The sequence below is a fragment of the Accipiter gentilis genome, chromosome 17, assembly GCF_929443795.1.
Source record: "Accipiter gentilis chromosome 17, bAccGen1.1, whole genome shotgun sequence".
NCBI lineage: Eukaryota > Metazoa > Chordata > Aves > Accipitriformes > Accipitridae > Astur > Astur gentilis.
The window spans coordinates 3,457,504-3,472,922 of NC_064896.1; the positions used below are offsets into that span (position 1 = coordinate 3,457,504).

The window sequence follows — 15,419 nt, forward strand, 5'->3', positions numbered from 1 at the left end:
CAGACTTTCCTCAACTCCCCTTGAATCAAATTGTCAGTAGTTGTCAAATCTCACCTCTTTTTTTTTTTTCTCAGCTGGTTAGATGTAAAGTTCTTTATTGATTTCAGTTGCTGTACAAAAGTGCATAAAACAAGCCATTAGTTGAAAACTCTTCAAGCTGTTAATACCCACTTAATTCAAAACCCTCCTTTTTCCCAGAAACCCCTAAATTTGGCCCTTTTCCCCATCCTGAAGGAGAGGTGGTAATATCTTTCCTTTGCATACAGCCATGTAAGTCTACTTGCTGAACCCCTTAAGAGATGCAGCATTCTTAAACTAGTGATTTTGGTTAATACTGCCATTGTGTCCTGTGAGGAACAGGTAACAGGGAACACAAACCTCTCAAGCAGCTAATTATTTTGCCATCACCAAGTGACCAGCACAGCTGCAGCTCTGAGAACTGAAGTAGACTTACCAGGGCCTGTGCAGGGTGGAGTGCTTCACAATTAGTGCAAGGCTCAGTCCACCTATATTAGAGTGTTATTACAACCAGACAAATCCCGGTCTCTTACTGCAGTGTAGCAGGTGCTACACTGTGGAACTGCTGAGCTAAACCCCCTCCTCTTCCCCTTCCCGAGATCCCCCCAGTCTTGTACGCAGAAAGTGCTGTTGCACAGTAGCAGCTGCTTTAACTACAGTGGTAGACCCTCCCCCGTGCTCACAGGGTGCCTCCCCTTAGCTTCACTGGAGGAAGGGGAGGATAGTGGTGTAAAACCACTCTTCTGAGAAGTGCAGGTGATCCCCTTTCACCCCCAGGAACACCAGCTTTCCTGCTTTGTCCATCTCCTGCAGCCCCAGGCGATCCTGCAGAGAGAAGTGTGACCATAACTTCCTGGGGCCCTGCCACAGCCAAACACTGGCAATGGCTGGGGAACCCAGCATGGAGAAAAGCATGGATGGTCAGAGACTGTTGTTGCAGCAGAACTGGCTGGCAGGCTAGAGTGGGTTCCACTTCTGCTCTTCAAAGCTTCTCCTCATAGAAGGGAAAAGGCATTTTGGATGAGTCTTACAGCAAGGCTTTAAAAAGGAGCAGAATTCATTAAACGTGCTGAACGAGATCTTGACCCAGGCATGAAACCACCACTGTAATTCCCACTGGCTTGGAGAGAAATGCCTTCCCAGACAGCTACTGGCAAGCGGAGGCAATGCCCCAGGAACAGCAGAGATGGTGAGAAGAACAGAGCTGTGGGGTTTAGAGCTCCTCAAGGTCCCAGGAACACTATAGGATGGAAACGGCAGAAACCCCCCAGGAGAACATACCTCTGTGTACAGCGAGGTCTCCTTCAGCGGGATGGTCTCCTTGGCTTGGCCGCTTTTGTAAAACCCAAACCACTGTCAGAATAAAAACAAGGAAAGAGTTGCTGAAGGGCTCGCAGGAGATAAGCAGGCTTTCACTGGCTTCTGCTGGAGACAGCGCAGTATCAGGCCTGCATTTGTGCTCAGCGTGCTCCTTGCTAACCTCAAGTTCTGCCACCAAAGGACAAACCAGTAACAAGCAAGCAAGCACCAAAACGCCACCCAAAAGCAGCACCCACCCTGCCTGCCTCACCTCAGAGATTGGAGGGTCAACCATAGTATCATTGAGAAATTTCACCATCACAAACTTTTTCAGAGCCATCAGGTTTTTCTTGTATGTCTCATTGATGCCCTGGATGAAAGCAACAGAGAACAGATCCAAGTCACTGGAAAGCCTGGTGAGACAGTCAGGGAAACCAGCTACTCCAACTTGCCCTGTACCTGCAAAACCCTGGACTGCACCAGCCTAGGAGGCAGGAACATGTATTTCTATCACCAGCCCCCCTTCAATGTTCTCATGGCATTCAGCCTCCTCCCAGGCTGTAAAAAGGGTATGGGCCTCCCCTGCCTTCCCAGGGAGGGAAGAGGATTCACCCACTTGAAAGGTGATGGGTGGACTAAGCATGTGTCATATCTACACCAACCACTCCAAAAGAGTGCAGGGACACAGGAACTGCTCTGCCACGGACAAGTCTCATTCACAAATCTACCAGCAAAAACACTTTGTACACTCCTGGGATGCAGGGCAAAAAATGCTCCCCCTGAAACTCCAGCAAAACTACTGCCAGGGAGAACTAACATGAATGAGCTCACTGGTAAGGCTTTTGCTCTCCTGATAGCATTTAATCATCATCAGCCAGATTCTTACTCTCTCCTGATTTATGTCAGCCAAAAAGATGCTGTTTTTCCTGTAGTCCTCCTCCTTCAGAGGGTTGTGCCAATATTCTGCTTGTACCAAGCTGGAGAAGAGAGAAACCAAAGATCAGACCGGAAACCCAGAGCTTCTCAGATGGGGCCAGCCACCATTGTTGGAGCCTGATGAATATACTCACTGCTCTTGAACAGATTGGGTGTAGGCGCCCAGATCCAGCGTCTTTCGGATCCAGTCACAGATATGGGAGCTCTCGCCAGGACAGCGTGGAAAGCCGTACACGCCTGGGGTATGGAGACGTGTAACAACTCGGTAAGCTGAACTGAAATCCCTTAATCCCTCCAGCTGGTAAAGAACCACCCTCTTACAGAGCAGTAGCAAGAATTACCCAGGGAATAAGGCAGCCTTTAATCCTCCAATCTCATTAGACAGCCCTCCTACCCCTGGGCACTATTACACATAAAGATAATGGATGATGTTCTTGAGCTAAGCATATTGCTCTGGAGAATGGAGGCATGCAGACAAGCAGAATACCGTCCAGCTCGCCTGGTGTGTTCCCAGGAGGTCTCAGGATGATTCCCTACAGGTCTTCCCACTACACTATGAAGAAATAGACTCAGGCCATACAACACCTCAGGGGAGAGTATTTGAAATTCATTGCCAGCCGCTCTTAACTGTACGCCTCTTAAATTCCACTTCATACAGCCTCTTTAATCTACTGCAAAAAGCACCTCCCTTTCCTTGGGGCTTTAGCCTTCCACATGCTGATTGTAAAATGTCCTTGTGACCCAGAAGGCTTAGTTTCACAAACGCTTTGCTCTGTAGTTAGAAATTTCTTCTCCAGAAACAACTAATCCCAAGTGCTTCCAAAGTATGTAAGAATTCTAACCCAGACAATAAGGCACCTACTTACAAAGGTCCCTTCTCATTGCCAGTTAAGCAAGACCAAGACAGAAATTAATGTGGTCAGCTAAGAACTGGGCCAAAGCAGATCACCAGATCAGACAGGAGCAAAGATACAGTTTAATTCACAAGAAAACAGTCAGGTTTTAGGAAGAGGCTAAAAAAAAAAAAAAAAAAAAAAATCATTCCTCCTATCATTCCTCCTGCCAACAAGAGCATCCCCCCCTTCACAGCAGTTAGGAGGTGAAGTAGCTTAAGAGGACACTACCTTGGTGCTGTCCCCCAACTGAGATCAAATTGAGCATGGGAGGAGAAGGACACCTCTGGGCCACCGCCCTCCTGTAGAGAAAGATAAAGGCGCTCAGCATGCCCAGGCCACCAATGCTGGTTCACATGCAGCTCTCAGCTTGCCACTGTGTGGGCTCAGGCACTTGGGCAACATTTGCAAAGAGAATTAACCCTTCCTGGTAGAGGAGGACTACAGGTAAACACATTCTTGCCTCCTGTGGAGTGCTCCTACAGTTACAAAAGGGTTTGTCAGTTTACATCTGCTTAGTACTTCAAAAATCAGAACCTAAAACCCAACAGAAATCACTGGAAATGGAACAGAAGTGTAAACTTACAGGAACTGGCCTCCTTGGGAGAAGCCCATTGCATTGTAGCCTCCTTTCAGGTGAGGGTCCTTTGCAAGTTGGCTGCACACCTCTGTCACTTGATCGTTCACATTCATAAAGAAGCTGTTCTCCATATCCTGATGGATTAGCCAGATTAGAAAGTAAAACTTGTACCTTTACAATGGCTTACGCTATTTTATTCTCTGCAAATAGACCACTAACAGTTCTGCTTTTGAAAGAGGATGTTAACTTTCACAATATGACACAAGTGAAACTCAGATTTTGAGATTTCCCTTCACCATGTCTTTGTTCCTACTCTGCCTGGCAAATATGGAACAGCGACATTTCCCCAAACTTCTTGACAATTTGAGTCCCTTCAGATTTTGTACATATATATAAATAATTAAAAAAAAAAATAAAATCAAACTTCACCCATCTTTTCCAGATCCCAGAAAATAACATACATTGCACATTATCCTGAGAGACTACTTAAATAAATTCAGTAGGGCTACACAAAACTGTCACAAAATACAAAGGCACAGAAAAAGTCTGTATCTTTGCTATACTGAAGATGTATACTGAATGAATGGTTGTAAATCAAAAAGTACGGCATGGGATAAAGCTCTGCTTTAGCACAGTATCTTATTGCATGCCTTTGTATTACCTGGAGTGGTGAGAGCGTGCTAATCAGTGGATTTGCGTATAAATCCAATTCAGACTAGGGATTTGGTTTTCCCCAATTCTTTTCTGCAATTATTATCTAGACATTATTGGTTTCTACCTGTCAAAGCTGTTTACTTCACAAAGCAGAAAAATAGCAGAGAAAGCACTACAGCAATCCTTGTAGAACCACATTAATAACAAAGACCGCAATAACTATCGTGCTTTCAGATCCGCACACTGGCCACCACTCTGCGAAGCAGAAATGTGAGTGCCAGCAGTTAGTTACCTGTATCAGGTTGCTTCCAATCTTGAGTGACAGAACATAAATCCCTGGTATTTTATTTTCCACGATTTTCTTAATGTAGCCCATGCTTTGTGGATTGCAGCAACTGTCTCCTGTGAAAGGGAACGTCGCAAAGTACCGTCACGCCGCCGCCCAGGCCCTCACCTCGCTTCCACACACATCACACGAGGACCCCCCTGCTGCAACAGGGCCAGGATCCGTCAACGCACACACAGGCCTGGGGGAGCAGAGTCAGCACCTCCCAGCCTCCGCAGAAACCGGCTGTCCGGAGGAGGGGGACAGCGAAGCGGGGCCGGGAGCGGCCGGCGAGCTCCGCTCGGGCCTGCTGGGGTGCCAGCACGGCCCCGTGCGCGGGCCGGGCCAGCTCAGCCCCGCAGCCCCGCCCACAGAGCCGTTACCGGAGGATCTGCCCCGCTCCCCGTTACCGGTCCCTGCTCACCCATGCCGTGCCAGATAACCAGGGGGACGGCGGTAGCCGCGAAACCCAGGCGCAGCCCCAGCAGCAGCACCACCGCCGCCCTGAACGCCGCCATCTTGACTGAGCACATGACTCGAGCTCGGCACAGGTCAGGCGTCGAGGGCGCGGCCTGGCGGGGGCGTGACCAGACAGGGGCGGGATCCGTGCTGAAGGGCGGTGGTAGCTCTTTGGGGCGTGGCCTAGACGGACGGGGCGTGGTCTAGCGGCGACGGGGCGTGGCCCCAGTGTTCCCACTCTAGGAGCCGGTTCGAGTCCCGGTGTTGCTCCGTCCCACCCAGGTCCCTGAAATCCTAAATCCTGGCACAGCACAGAGGTGGCTGCCTCCCGCTCTCCGCCCCGGTAGACGGAGCCAGGAGACCCACGACCACGTTGGTCCCCTCTGGGCTGGGGGAGACACCTCTCCCCACACGTGAGCTACTCCCAGGGGAGGACTGGATGGGATGGGGAAGGAGCCTCCCTTTGCACCAGCTGAGGGAGGGCAGCGGGTACCCCCGGGGCATCTGCGAGAGCACCCCGGCGTGGGAGAGACCTCATTGCCCTGCCAGGCTGTTGTGGTCGAGGGTTGTAAACAACGGGTGCAAATAAGTCCATCCCGGGGAGGTTTTGAGGCAGCTGTAAATCACTGTGCTCATAAAGCATTTGTGCCGGCAGTGCAGGCATCTGTGACCAGCAGCCTGCTCTGCTCTCGCCGTGCTGGTGATGGCTTTGGGAGGAATCGCCAAGGGTCACTGCCCGGCTGCTCCTGTGTTCATTGATGTTTGAGATTTGCTTCCTAACAGACACGGACGTTATCTTGAGGAGAAGTAGGCAGCAGCGTTTGCAGGCAGGAGAGGATGCAGCGCCACGTGGACAACGCACAGGCAGGGGACGGGACGGAAGCAGAGCAGGATGAAGCCCCTCTGCTTGCTCAGCAGCCCTCCTTCCACACAGGTAAATCCGCTCCCTGGGGAGCAGCGGGCTGAAGTGCTGCCTCAGCAGGGCTTGGGAGCCAGTGACCTCTGGCTTCCACATGTCCCCTCCATCCCTGGGCAAGTCTCCTTGCCTTTCTGCCCCTCTGTTCTCCTTCTGAAGATATGAACGGCCATCCCTGCAAAGGAGGAGGGCAGGGGCTCAGTGGTAGATGTCTGGAGGGTACCTGGAAAGAGCCATTTGTTGCTGCAGTAAGGTGATTGCCTCGTGACACAGATCTGTAGGAGGGGGTTAGGGTTAACCCATGGCCTCTCTAACCAGCCTCGGTTTGTGGGCTGTCTCCTTCTACAGGGCTCTGCTCTGCTCGCTGTGGCCTGGCTCTGGTCCTGCACATCTCTCTCTTCGTGGCATATGCACTCCGGGTCAGCCTCAGCATTGCCATTGTCGCTATGACTAACAGCAGCCATCCCCATGGCTGGTCTGGCAGTGCTCCCCACAGCTCCTACCCAGCATTTGCTCAGGACGTAAGTGGAAAGCCGATGCAGATAACTGAAAGATGCTTCCTGGGCTCAGTCCACTCTTGCTTTTGTGGGAGGACAGACTTGGAAGCAGCAGAGAAAAGCCTTGAGGACAAGGGGGGGTAAAGGAGCAGAGAGATCAGTTTGTTGTACTCAGGGCTGCGTTTCCTGGTTGCTTCTCCCCTTCTGGAGGAGTCTGTGCCTGGAAAACAGAGATCTCTGCTTGACAGATGTGTTCTGTCTCCTCCAGATCCCCGTGTACAACTGGAGTGCTGAGACTCAAGGAATTGTCCTCAGCTCCTTCTTCTACGGCTACAGCCTCACACAGGCGCTGGGCGGGTACTGCTCAGGGCTACTCGGGGGGAAACCTGTCCTGGGCAGTGGGCTCCTGCTCTCCTCTGTGCTAACCCTCCTCACGCCCCAAGCAGCAGAGCTAGGCGTGAGCTTCCTCATCGGGCTGCAGGCGCTGCTGGGCTTGGCTGAGGTCAGTCGTGGCTCCAGGTGTCGCCAGGCTATGAAACCTGCTCTATTTAGCCCTGGCTGTATTCCCCATGTCCCTTTCCTCCACGCTTCCTGTTATCTTTGCAGGGAGTGATATTTCCAGCTCAGTACACGCTCTGGGCAAAATGGGCCCCTCCGCTGGAACGCAGCAGGCTCATGAACATTGCTGATGCTGGTAAGGCACAAGGACTTTTCCCTACCACTGACTCAGTAAGTGCAGGACCTCCCCTCAGCCCCTTCTTTTCAAGCCAGTCCTTGTAGCAGCCTCAAGTTCAAAGCTGTGGGTCCTTGGCAAAGAAGCATTAGCAGCGTTCAGCCTTTCCTCCTCTCCTCCTCCCATCCTGTGTCTTTTGTCTCCTCAGCTCAGGTGAGGCTGAGGCAGGGGTGGGAACCCAGACACTGAAGGGAGTAAACCAGAATACAAGGGTGCTTGTTTGCACAGGTGCTTCATTTGTGCCACCACATTTTCCCATCACAAATCAGGCTGTAGGCTGTAGGACTGTCCCACTTGCTGCTAGTCACACAAAGTCCCATTAAAATGACTCTTCTGGTTTCTGATCCCTAGGATGCACTTTTGGGACTTTCTTTGCTCTCCTTGTGGCTGGGATCATCTGTCAGACTCTGGGATGGCCTTTTGTCTTCTACATCTTTGGTGAGTAATGGCCATCACGTCCTTCTCCTCCAACCCCATTGCAGGCCATTTGCTGGCAGAGCTCCCAAAGGTTCCCCATCAGATCCCTGCAGGACCAGCTCCATCCTTATTAGTCCCACACAGAGCTCTGCGCTCCCCTCTCACCTGCCAGGCCAGGATGAAACCATTTTGCTGGAGTACTAGTAGGGAACATGCCTTTGCTGAACCTTTTGTGCCATGAACCCAACCCCTTCAACTGTGAGCAACGGGTTCAGGGGAGTTTGTCACTTTCTATCTTCCTGCCCTCGCTGTTTTGCTAGCATCAGCCTCCATCCCACTGGCTCTGAGTTCTGCCACAGCTCACCATAAAGAGGGGCTGGGACTGAGAGTCCCACTCCTCACAGGTGGTGTTGGCTGTGTCTGGTGCCTCTGCTGGTTCCTCCTCGTGTACGAGGATCCTGCACATCACCCATGGATTAGTGCCAGGGAGCAGGAGTACATCGTGTCGTTGCTGGCTCATCAGGTACACACAAACCTTTTAACCACAACTGACCACACTGCAGACACCTTGGCAAAGGGACTGCTCCGTGGCAGTTCAGCCGGGTTCCTTATAGAGTGGCCAGAGCTAGTCCCAGTCTTCTCAGCAGCAGGTGGAGAGGCCAAAGAAAGCCTGGAGAGCTTGCGCAGGGGATGTGAGACAGGAAAGGAGGCACTGGCTGATGTTTTATTCCTTCCAGGGCAGCTCTCATGGCCACTCCCTCCCACTTGTGGCCATGGCTAAATCACTGCCTCTTTGGGCAATCACCATTGCCTGCTTCTGCACAGACTGGCTGTTCTACATGCTGCTGACCTCCATGCCCATGTTCATGAGCAACGTCCTCCACTTTGACCTCAGAGAGGTGAGTGCTGCCCTGCAGCTGAGGCTGGTCCCTGCAACAGCAATGGGACTTAGTTCCTCTGTAGGCTGGGAACATGGAGGTTCCTCAGGGACATCTCTTCCTGAAGACCGGTGGCTCTGGGACCAAGGGAGCCACAGTCTTGGAGCTCTTGGCTCCACTCCTTTGTGCCATGGATGTGACAATGACTTGTTCTCTGCTTTGCAGAATGGGCTCCTCTCCTCCCTGCCTTATGTTGGGAATGGGCTGGGGCACATCCTGGCTGGGCTGCTGGCTGATTTCCTCCTAGCCAGGAGAGTGCTTGGCACAGCAGCCGTCAGGAAGCTCTTCTCAGCACTCGGTAAGGACAAGGTTTCATCTGCTGTCCAGCCTTTCAAACACACTTATGTGGCCTGTTATAAAACACATCCCCTTTTCCTCCCAAGGGATGCTGCTCCCAGCCATCTTCCTGTTGGCTGTGCCTTACATTGGCTGCAGTTCCACCGCTGTTGTGGTCCTTCTAACACTGGCCTTGACAGTAATCAGCATGACGGGGGCAGGCATCAATATTAACCACATCGATATAGCGCCCAGGTAAGTGGGTCTGACCTCTGTGCCCTCCCTGGCTCTGCGTCCTTCCTGTTCCCAATCCCCCAAAGCTTCTGCAACTCCTACTCTCCCTTCCCTTTTCTTCTGTAGCTGCTGGCATTGTAAGCTAAGGAGTAAAATAAAGGCTTAAATCCCCCCCTAGTCTTGCAGGGAAGATCCTAGTGTTGCTCAGCATGACAGGCAGTATTCATGCAGATGAGGGAAGGGACTGGCAGCACCTACTCCTCTCCCTTCTTGTGACAGTTTCCTCTCTGCCTCACCCAGGAAATCTTTGCTTCCTCTCCCCAGATATGCAGGGTTCCTGCTGGGAATCACAAATACCTTTGGAATAGTCGCAGGAATTATTGCTCCTACTGCAGTTGGACTTCTTGTCAGCCAGGTAATTTGGGGCCACAAACCACAAGCACATCCCTAGAAGAAAACACAGTTCTCAGAAATGGATTCCTTTCTTTGCACTAAATCAAAAATTACTCCAAGCCAACCCCCTCTCCCAACAAACACATGTGATGTAGCAGCCGGCAAACCAGAGCTCTGGACCATTTTGAGGACATGGGGATGACTCAGAAAGCAGGAAGAGCTCCACATGGGCCCCATCTGGATGTACTTAGAGATGGGGAGAGGGTCGAGGGAGTGGGGTGAGGGGGAAGCTCTGTGCCAGGCAGGAAAGCTTCCTGAATAGAGCACAGCACACAGTGTTTCAAAAAATGCCAAGGCAGGAAATGCATCTCCAACAAGAGGGGGTCTGGCATATGTCTTCAGTTGAGCAAAGCTCTTCTGTTGTTGGTACTAGTAGCAAGCAGAGGATGGAGATGATTTTAATGCCAGTGAATTGGGTGGCAGTAGTTGGGTGATCACTACATGGAGATAAAGGGAAGGGTGATACCATTGTGATCTGTTCATGGCCCTCCAGGATCTCCAGACTGGCTGGAGGAATGCCTTCTTCGTATCTGCAGCCCTCAACTTGTTTGGCCTGATCTTCTACGTAGCCTTTGGCAGCGGTACCATCCAAGACTGGGCTAGGGAGGACACTGCTGTGCAATGAGAGCCACAGGCATGGGAAGGTACACAAGGGAATGGGCTGCAAACGGGCACAGGTGAGGCAGGAGCTCCCTCCACTACCCTGCTCTTGCCTGCACAGCAAAGCTCAGCTGTCCCTGCCTGCTCCTGGGACCCTTGCAGCATCCTCAGGTGACGGCGCACTCTGACTCTTGAAGTGCCCAGCACCTTCACCCAGCACTGTCCACCTCCCGATCCCAATCTACTCTCCTGGGAAGGCACCAGCCCTGCAACCCACGTTGCCGACCGTGCATTTATTTAACCCTGCCCTCAGCCTTTGCCCACAGGAAGGAATGCTGCAGCGTGGACAGATCCTAAACAGGATCCATGGAGAGCTGGTAAAGCTGGCTGTCAGCTGAGCTCTGTAAGGAGCCTGCAGCTATTTCCAGCAAAGCTGTTCTTACATTAAGTAAATCAATAATGAAGTAGTAGAGTGTTACTTTTTAACTAGCGGATTCTCACACCTTCTGCACAGAGACTCCTAACAGACTCCTAACGCTTTTTTTCTCTTCTTAATGAGACAAGCTGATTATTCATTTATCCTCCATCCCCTTTTAGAAGCAACTGGGGTAAAAAATAAGTGAGGGCATTACAGAGTTCAACCTGGCAGCCCTGAGCATGGCCCCTGGGAGGCAGGGAAGGGGATAAGCAGGAAAAGATGTGAGCTGGTGTTGTCCTTACTGAGTGAGAGCCTCATTGCAAGCATTCAGCTCAGGATGTGGCCACCGAAAGACATGTTTGGACCCAAAAAAAGGGTGTGAATTTGGCTTGTCCCCAGAGAAGCTGTTATGCTCTGCTCCCAGCTGACTGCAGCGAGGGAGTGGGCTGCGACTCCTCCCTCGCTCCAGACTAAGTCAACGTGGTGCAAAAAGAGGATCTAGATCCCAGGCAAGGATCTGAAACCCACAAACACTTCCCTGAAAGAGTGAAGTGAAATTGAAATACGTTCCCAGGTCTCCTTTAAGGAACTCAGGGGTGGGGGGGTGGGTGAAGCTCTGCGAGCCAGGCTTGGGTAAGCTACACTTGATGCTGCTTGGGAGCGGTGAAGCTCTAACACCTTCTGGTGCCGCACCTCCCAGCAAAACCGCTGCGGCTCACTCCCCTCAGCCTCAGCAGCAGCCCGGGACTCCTGGCAGGACCCCAGCCCTCTCCGCCACCATCTGCCCCAGCGCCCTCGGGAGTGAGCTCCACGGCAAAGACAGCAGCTCAACGGTGGTGCAAGCCGGGCCCTGGTCCCAGCCTGGCTAACGGGGTGAGAGCGGGCAGGGCCGGCGGCCTCTCGGCATCCCCGTCCCCACGGGCCTGTGGGACAAAATGGCCGCGTCGCCTCCCCGGGTCCAACGCCCGCCCGCGGTTGCCACGGCAACGCTCCGCGCCGCCCTCCGGCCGCCAGGGGGCGCTGCCGCCCGCCCGGCGCCGTCCCATAAGACCCCGCGGCGGGGCTCGGTTGATCTCTTCCCCGCCCCCATCATGGCGGTGAGTGGCGGCGGCCGCTGGTAGAGACCGGACTGAGCCCTCTCTATCCGCCGCCATCCGCCCTCGGCGGGGCCCGGCCGGGTCACGACCAGTGCGGGCGGGAGCGGGGGGGGCTGGGAGGGAGAGTTACGGGACCGGTATGGGCAGGGAGGAGCCGGTGGGCCGCCCTGGGGAAGCGGCTGCCATGACAGGCCGCGGCCTGCCCGGTGGCTGGGCCGCCGCGGTAGTGCCTGAAGCGGGGCGGCGGCGCCGCGGTTCCCCCTCCGGGGTGGAGGAGAGCTCGGTGTCAGGCTGCTGTAGCGGCCTGGCGAAGCCTTCTCCTGCCGTTCGGGCGAGCGGTGGGCTGTCTCCCGGACGCCCCCCGTTAGCCCCCATATCGTTTTTCCGCAGCAAGACCAAGGTGAAAAGGAGAACCCCATGCGAGAGCTGCGCATCCGCAAGCTCTGCCTCAACATCTGCGTTGGGGAGAGCGGGGACAGGCTCACCCGAGCGGCTAAAGTGCTGGAGCAGCTGACGGGCCAGACCCCCGTCTTCTCCAAAGGTGAGGGGTGGGTTTTCCTGCCGGCTGCCAAAGGCGGGTGGTGGGGGGGGGGGATGGCTGTGTGTGCTGGGATGCTGCAAAGGAGCAGTTTGTTTTCTGGTTGTTTTTCTTCCTTTCCTGAGCATGCAGAGGGTGAAGTGGCAGTGTGGCTCCCAGGGAAGAGGCTCTTTGGCAGAGCCGGTGTGGGTGGGGAGGTCTGCTCTGATGTGGGCCTTGGTGTAAGAATTGGGGGTCCTAAATATTCAGGTGCTGGTGGTCGTTTCCGTCAGTTCAGCTCTGCCTCCAGACTTGGGCTGCTGCTCTGCCCTCGTCCCCAAAGAGGGAACGTGTGGTTCTTTTTTTCTTTGCTTTAAAGTAATTTCTTTGGTTTTCTTAAGCAAGGTGTGTATCCCCTGGGTGGGAATTCTTTGAATAGCCTCTAAGTGTAATTATTGCTGCCTACAGCACGATACACTGTAAGATCCTTTGGAATCAGGAGAAATGAGAAGATTGCTGTTCATTGCACGGTTCGCGGGGCCAAAGCAGAGGAGATTCTGGAGAAGGGGTTGAAGGTGAGGATTTGGCTGGTCTGGATCTTTGATTTGTGAAAGAGCAAAACTTAATCTGTACCAACTGAGAAGATGTGTGCTTTGAAATGTCGCATCTGATCTAGTTACACTTAGTCGTGGGTGTTAAGGGTTGGGGGAGCAGCTTTTGATACACAGGCTGCTGTGTTTGCACCGTTTCTCTGGTTGCTGTTTCATCCTTATTTAAGAGCCAGTGGGTGCAGTTGCTGCTTTCTCTTGAGGTTCTGTCTTTACTGCTGTGATTTTATGAGCAGGCTGTGGGAGCAAAATCATAGGGTTAAAGACTTGGCATGTAAGCAAGTTGTCGGTCTGGTAGCAGTTGGAACACACGGGACTGACTGACAACAAATGTTTCAGGTGCGAGAATACGAGTTGAGAAAAAACAACTTCTCAGACACTGGGAACTTTGGCTTTGGAATCCAGGAGCACATCGATCTGGGGATTAAATATGATCCCAGTATTGGTATCTACGGCTTGGACTTTTATGTGGTGCGTATTCCTTGCTTCCTTGCAGCTACTGGACTTGTGTGAAAGCTCTAGAAGGAACCTAGAATGATAACTGGCTCATGTTAACTTGCTGCCCGGTCCTGGAAGATAGAAAGATGTCAACAAAATCCAAGTCTAAACTGGGATTCCTAGGGCTGCTGTAAAATCCCTGATTTATGACATGTCTCACATTTGCTTTTCAGAAGCAAATACTGTGGCTGTTATTGGTACTCCTGGGATAACACTGAAACAGCTGTGCTAGGTTTGGAGAAGGAAGGAGCAGGAGGAGCTTCAGGAATGTGGACTGAAAGATGGGCTGCATTGCTGGAAGATTCTCCCTGTGTTTAGGGTGCTGGGGGTGGGTCATGTAGCAGTGGTGCTGGCTGGTGTGTTTGAGTCATTCCATTCTGCTGTGCCTCATGCTAAATCTCTGAAATAGAGGGAAGGTGTTCTGTACGTTAGCAATGCTGTTCAGTGTATCTTTTCTTGAGAGCTGAGGCCTCTGGGTATGGAATAGTGAATCTTCCATACTCATTTTGGTTTCTCTGAGTCAGTGTATGTGCTAAGTCACCCAATCTAGGAGCTGTCTGTGTCAGTTTACCTGGCTGCTCAGAAGTTACTTAGTTTTCAGTTTACATTGAGGCTGTAGAAGAGAACACTTTCAGTCTTGAATGTGACGGGACAACAAGAAGTTACTGATGTGGAAATTTTAGCCTTGCCTCCTAGAAAACTGTTAAGTTTAAGAAAATAAAACAAAATGCCAGAATGAAATAGTGCTGTGGGTCTCCTCTCCTGACAGGTGCTGGGCAGGCCTGGTTTCAGCATTGCTGACAAGAAGCGCAGGACTGGCAACATTGGAGCCAAGCACAGAATTGGAAAGGAAGAAGCCATGCGCTGGTTTCAGCAAAAGGTAAAGTCCATCTTTATTTTTGTATCCCAAGAGTTTCCTAGCAAGTATCAGAAAAATGCTTCACTGTGGAAGGGCTGGAACAAGTCACTGGGCAGGAGATCCTGATCACTGCTTAAATCACTGTTTTTTACTGGTGTAGGGCAGTAGAAGCCGTGTTTGAGGATGAAGTGCTGTTCATACCCCTTTTTTGTGTGTGCTGAACTGAAAGAGCAGCTCTTGCAGGATAGCTGGAAGTATCAGCTCTTGCATAAATCTGTCTCCCACAGTTTTTGGGAGGTGGTGTGTGTATGTGGATCACAAGTGACAAGACAGGGTTAGGATTTGTTTATCTGACACAGCTCCTAGCTCAGCTACCAGACTTGGAGGATGGAGTGATCCAAATAAAACAAGTTCTTGGGTTTATCTGTCCGTAGCCCCCTCTGACACAGACTGGATAAGGAACAGGAGTTGCCGAAAGCTTGATTGGAAATGCTCAAGAGATAGGGACTACTGATACTTTTTCAGAGGTGGAAAGGGTGGGTGGTCTGTCTGGAGGCTTTTTACTGGCTACTCTGCCTAGATTTGCACCGGTGATACCCTGCACAGGATGGGCGCCAGCCTGCTCCTGCTGAATGGATTTTTTGTTTTTTTTTCTCCGTGCCCCATCCCCCCGCCTCCATCCTGCCTGGTTCTGCTTACTGTGGCTTAGTTACCTTCAGGGCCAAATCCTGGGACTGTAAAAGAGACAAGTGTAGTTCTGGTCAGATCAACCTGTGAAGGATGGGGCTTTTTTCACTGGGCTGATGAGTGGAGTTTAATGCTTATCTCAACAAAGCCCTGCTTGGAAGTTAGCAGCACAGCAGCAAAGTAGAAAGGCAGTTAGCTACAGGAGAACTGGTATTTCATGTCAGTGTTGTCTGCCTGACTTGGACTGAGTGTGGTGACCCAGTTTTCTGCACAGCAGTCCAGCACCTTTACCTGATGGTACTTTCTCACTTGGTTCTTTTTTGTTTGTTTTTTGTTTTTTTTGTCTCACAGTATGATGGCATCATCCTTCCTGGTAAATGAGCAGTTCCTGTTACCAAAAAAGCAAATAAAGTTTTCTAACCTTTAACTTCTGTTGTGAATTTTGTGGGGGCTCCTGACCTGAGAAGCTGCTGGGAGCAAGGGTCGGTCACACTGGAAAGGCACCAG

The 15,419-nt window shown here is 51.9% G+C and overlaps 3 protein-coding genes across 12 annotated transcripts; 2 read left to right on the forward strand and 1 right to left on the reverse strand.

Annotated features, from left to right (window-relative positions):
- Positions 1–78: 78 nt before the first annotated feature.
- On the reverse strand, positions 79–5,255 carry PPT1 (palmitoyl-protein thioesterase 1). Its single transcript, XM_049820889.1, has 9 exons — positions 5,130–5,255; positions 4,673–4,782; positions 3,733–3,860; positions 3,378–3,448; positions 2,388–2,490; positions 2,204–2,294; positions 1,589–1,687; positions 1,300–1,371; positions 79–843 (listed from the first exon to the last, which is right to left on the reverse strand). The coding sequence occupies exons 1-9, from the start codon at positions 5,236–5,238 to the stop codon at positions 721–723; spliced, it is 906 nt and encodes a 301-aa protein (XP_049676846.1). The 5' UTR covers positions 5,239–5,255; the 3' UTR covers positions 79–720.
- On the forward strand, positions 5,169–11,452 carry LOC126047345 (sodium-dependent phosphate transport protein 3-like). 10 transcript variants are annotated; one of them, XM_049820869.1, is made up of 12 exons: positions 5,169–5,256; positions 5,948–6,098; positions 6,429–6,601; positions 6,846–7,079; positions 7,184–7,271; positions 7,662–7,748; positions 8,132–8,250; positions 8,465–8,626; positions 8,831–8,963; positions 9,049–9,196; positions 9,500–9,590; positions 10,122–10,695. In XM_049820869.1, exons 2-12 carry the CDS (start codon positions 6,002–6,004, stop codon positions 10,251–10,253), a joined length of 1,464 nt encoding a protein of 487 aa, XP_049676826.1. In that variant the 5' UTR covers positions 5,169–5,256; positions 5,948–6,001; the 3' UTR covers positions 10,254–10,695. The 10 variants fall into 10 exon arrangements, 9 of the variants coding, with proteins under 9 accessions (XP_049676826.1, XP_049676822.1, XP_049676823.1 ...); XM_049820865.1 differs by having other exon boundaries at positions 5,180–5,256; positions 5,408–6,098; XM_049820866.1 differs by having other exon boundaries at positions 5,205–5,256; positions 5,447–6,098.
- Positions 11,453–11,657: 205 nt separating this feature from the next.
- RPL11 (ribosomal protein L11) lies at positions 11,658–15,339 on the forward strand. Its single transcript, XM_049820895.1, has 6 exons — positions 11,658–11,743; positions 12,134–12,284; positions 12,729–12,835; positions 13,208–13,339; positions 14,136–14,246; positions 15,264–15,339. Exons 1-6 carry the CDS (start codon positions 11,738–11,740, stop codon positions 15,291–15,293), a joined length of 537 nt encoding a protein of 178 aa, XP_049676852.1. The 5' UTR covers positions 11,658–11,737; the 3' UTR covers positions 15,294–15,339.
- The last annotated feature ends 80 nt before the right edge of the window (positions 15,340–15,419 follow it).

Excerpts from the sequence above, each read along its gene's own strand:
- PPT1 (XM_049820889.1), bottom strand. The coding sequence starts at position 5,238 with ATGTGCTCAGTCAAGATGGCGGCGTTCAGGGCGGCGGTGGTGCTGCTG. Across the intron at positions 4,783-5,129 it reads GGTTATCTGGCACGGCATGG|GAGACAGTTGCTGCAATCCA; the intron begins GTGAGCAGGGAC and ends TCCCTTTCACAG. Across the intron at positions 2,295-2,387 it reads ACCCAATCTGTTCAAGAGCA|CTTGGTACAAGCAGAATATT; the intron begins GTGAGTATATTC and ends TCTCTTCTCCAG.
- LOC126047345 (XM_049820869.1), top strand. The coding sequence starts at position 6,002 with ATGCAGCGCCACGTGGACAACGCACAGGCAGGGGACGGGACGGAAGCA. Across the intron at positions 6,099-6,428 it reads GCAGCCCTCCTTCCACACAG|GGCTCTGCTCTGCTCGCTGT; the intron begins GTAAATCCGCTC and ends CTCCTTCTACAG. Across the intron at positions 8,627-8,830 it reads TCCACTTTGACCTCAGAGAG|AATGGGCTCCTCTCCTCCCT; the intron begins GTGAGTGCTGCC and ends TCTGCTTTGCAG.
- RPL11 (XM_049820895.1), top strand. Across the intron at positions 12,285-12,728 it reads GACCCCCGTCTTCTCCAAAG|CACGATACACTGTAAGATCC; the intron begins GTGAGGGGTGGG and ends TGCTGCCTACAG. Across the intron at positions 14,247-15,263 it reads TGCGCTGGTTTCAGCAAAAG|TATGATGGCATCATCCTTCC; the intron begins GTAAAGTCCATC and ends TTTGTCTCACAG.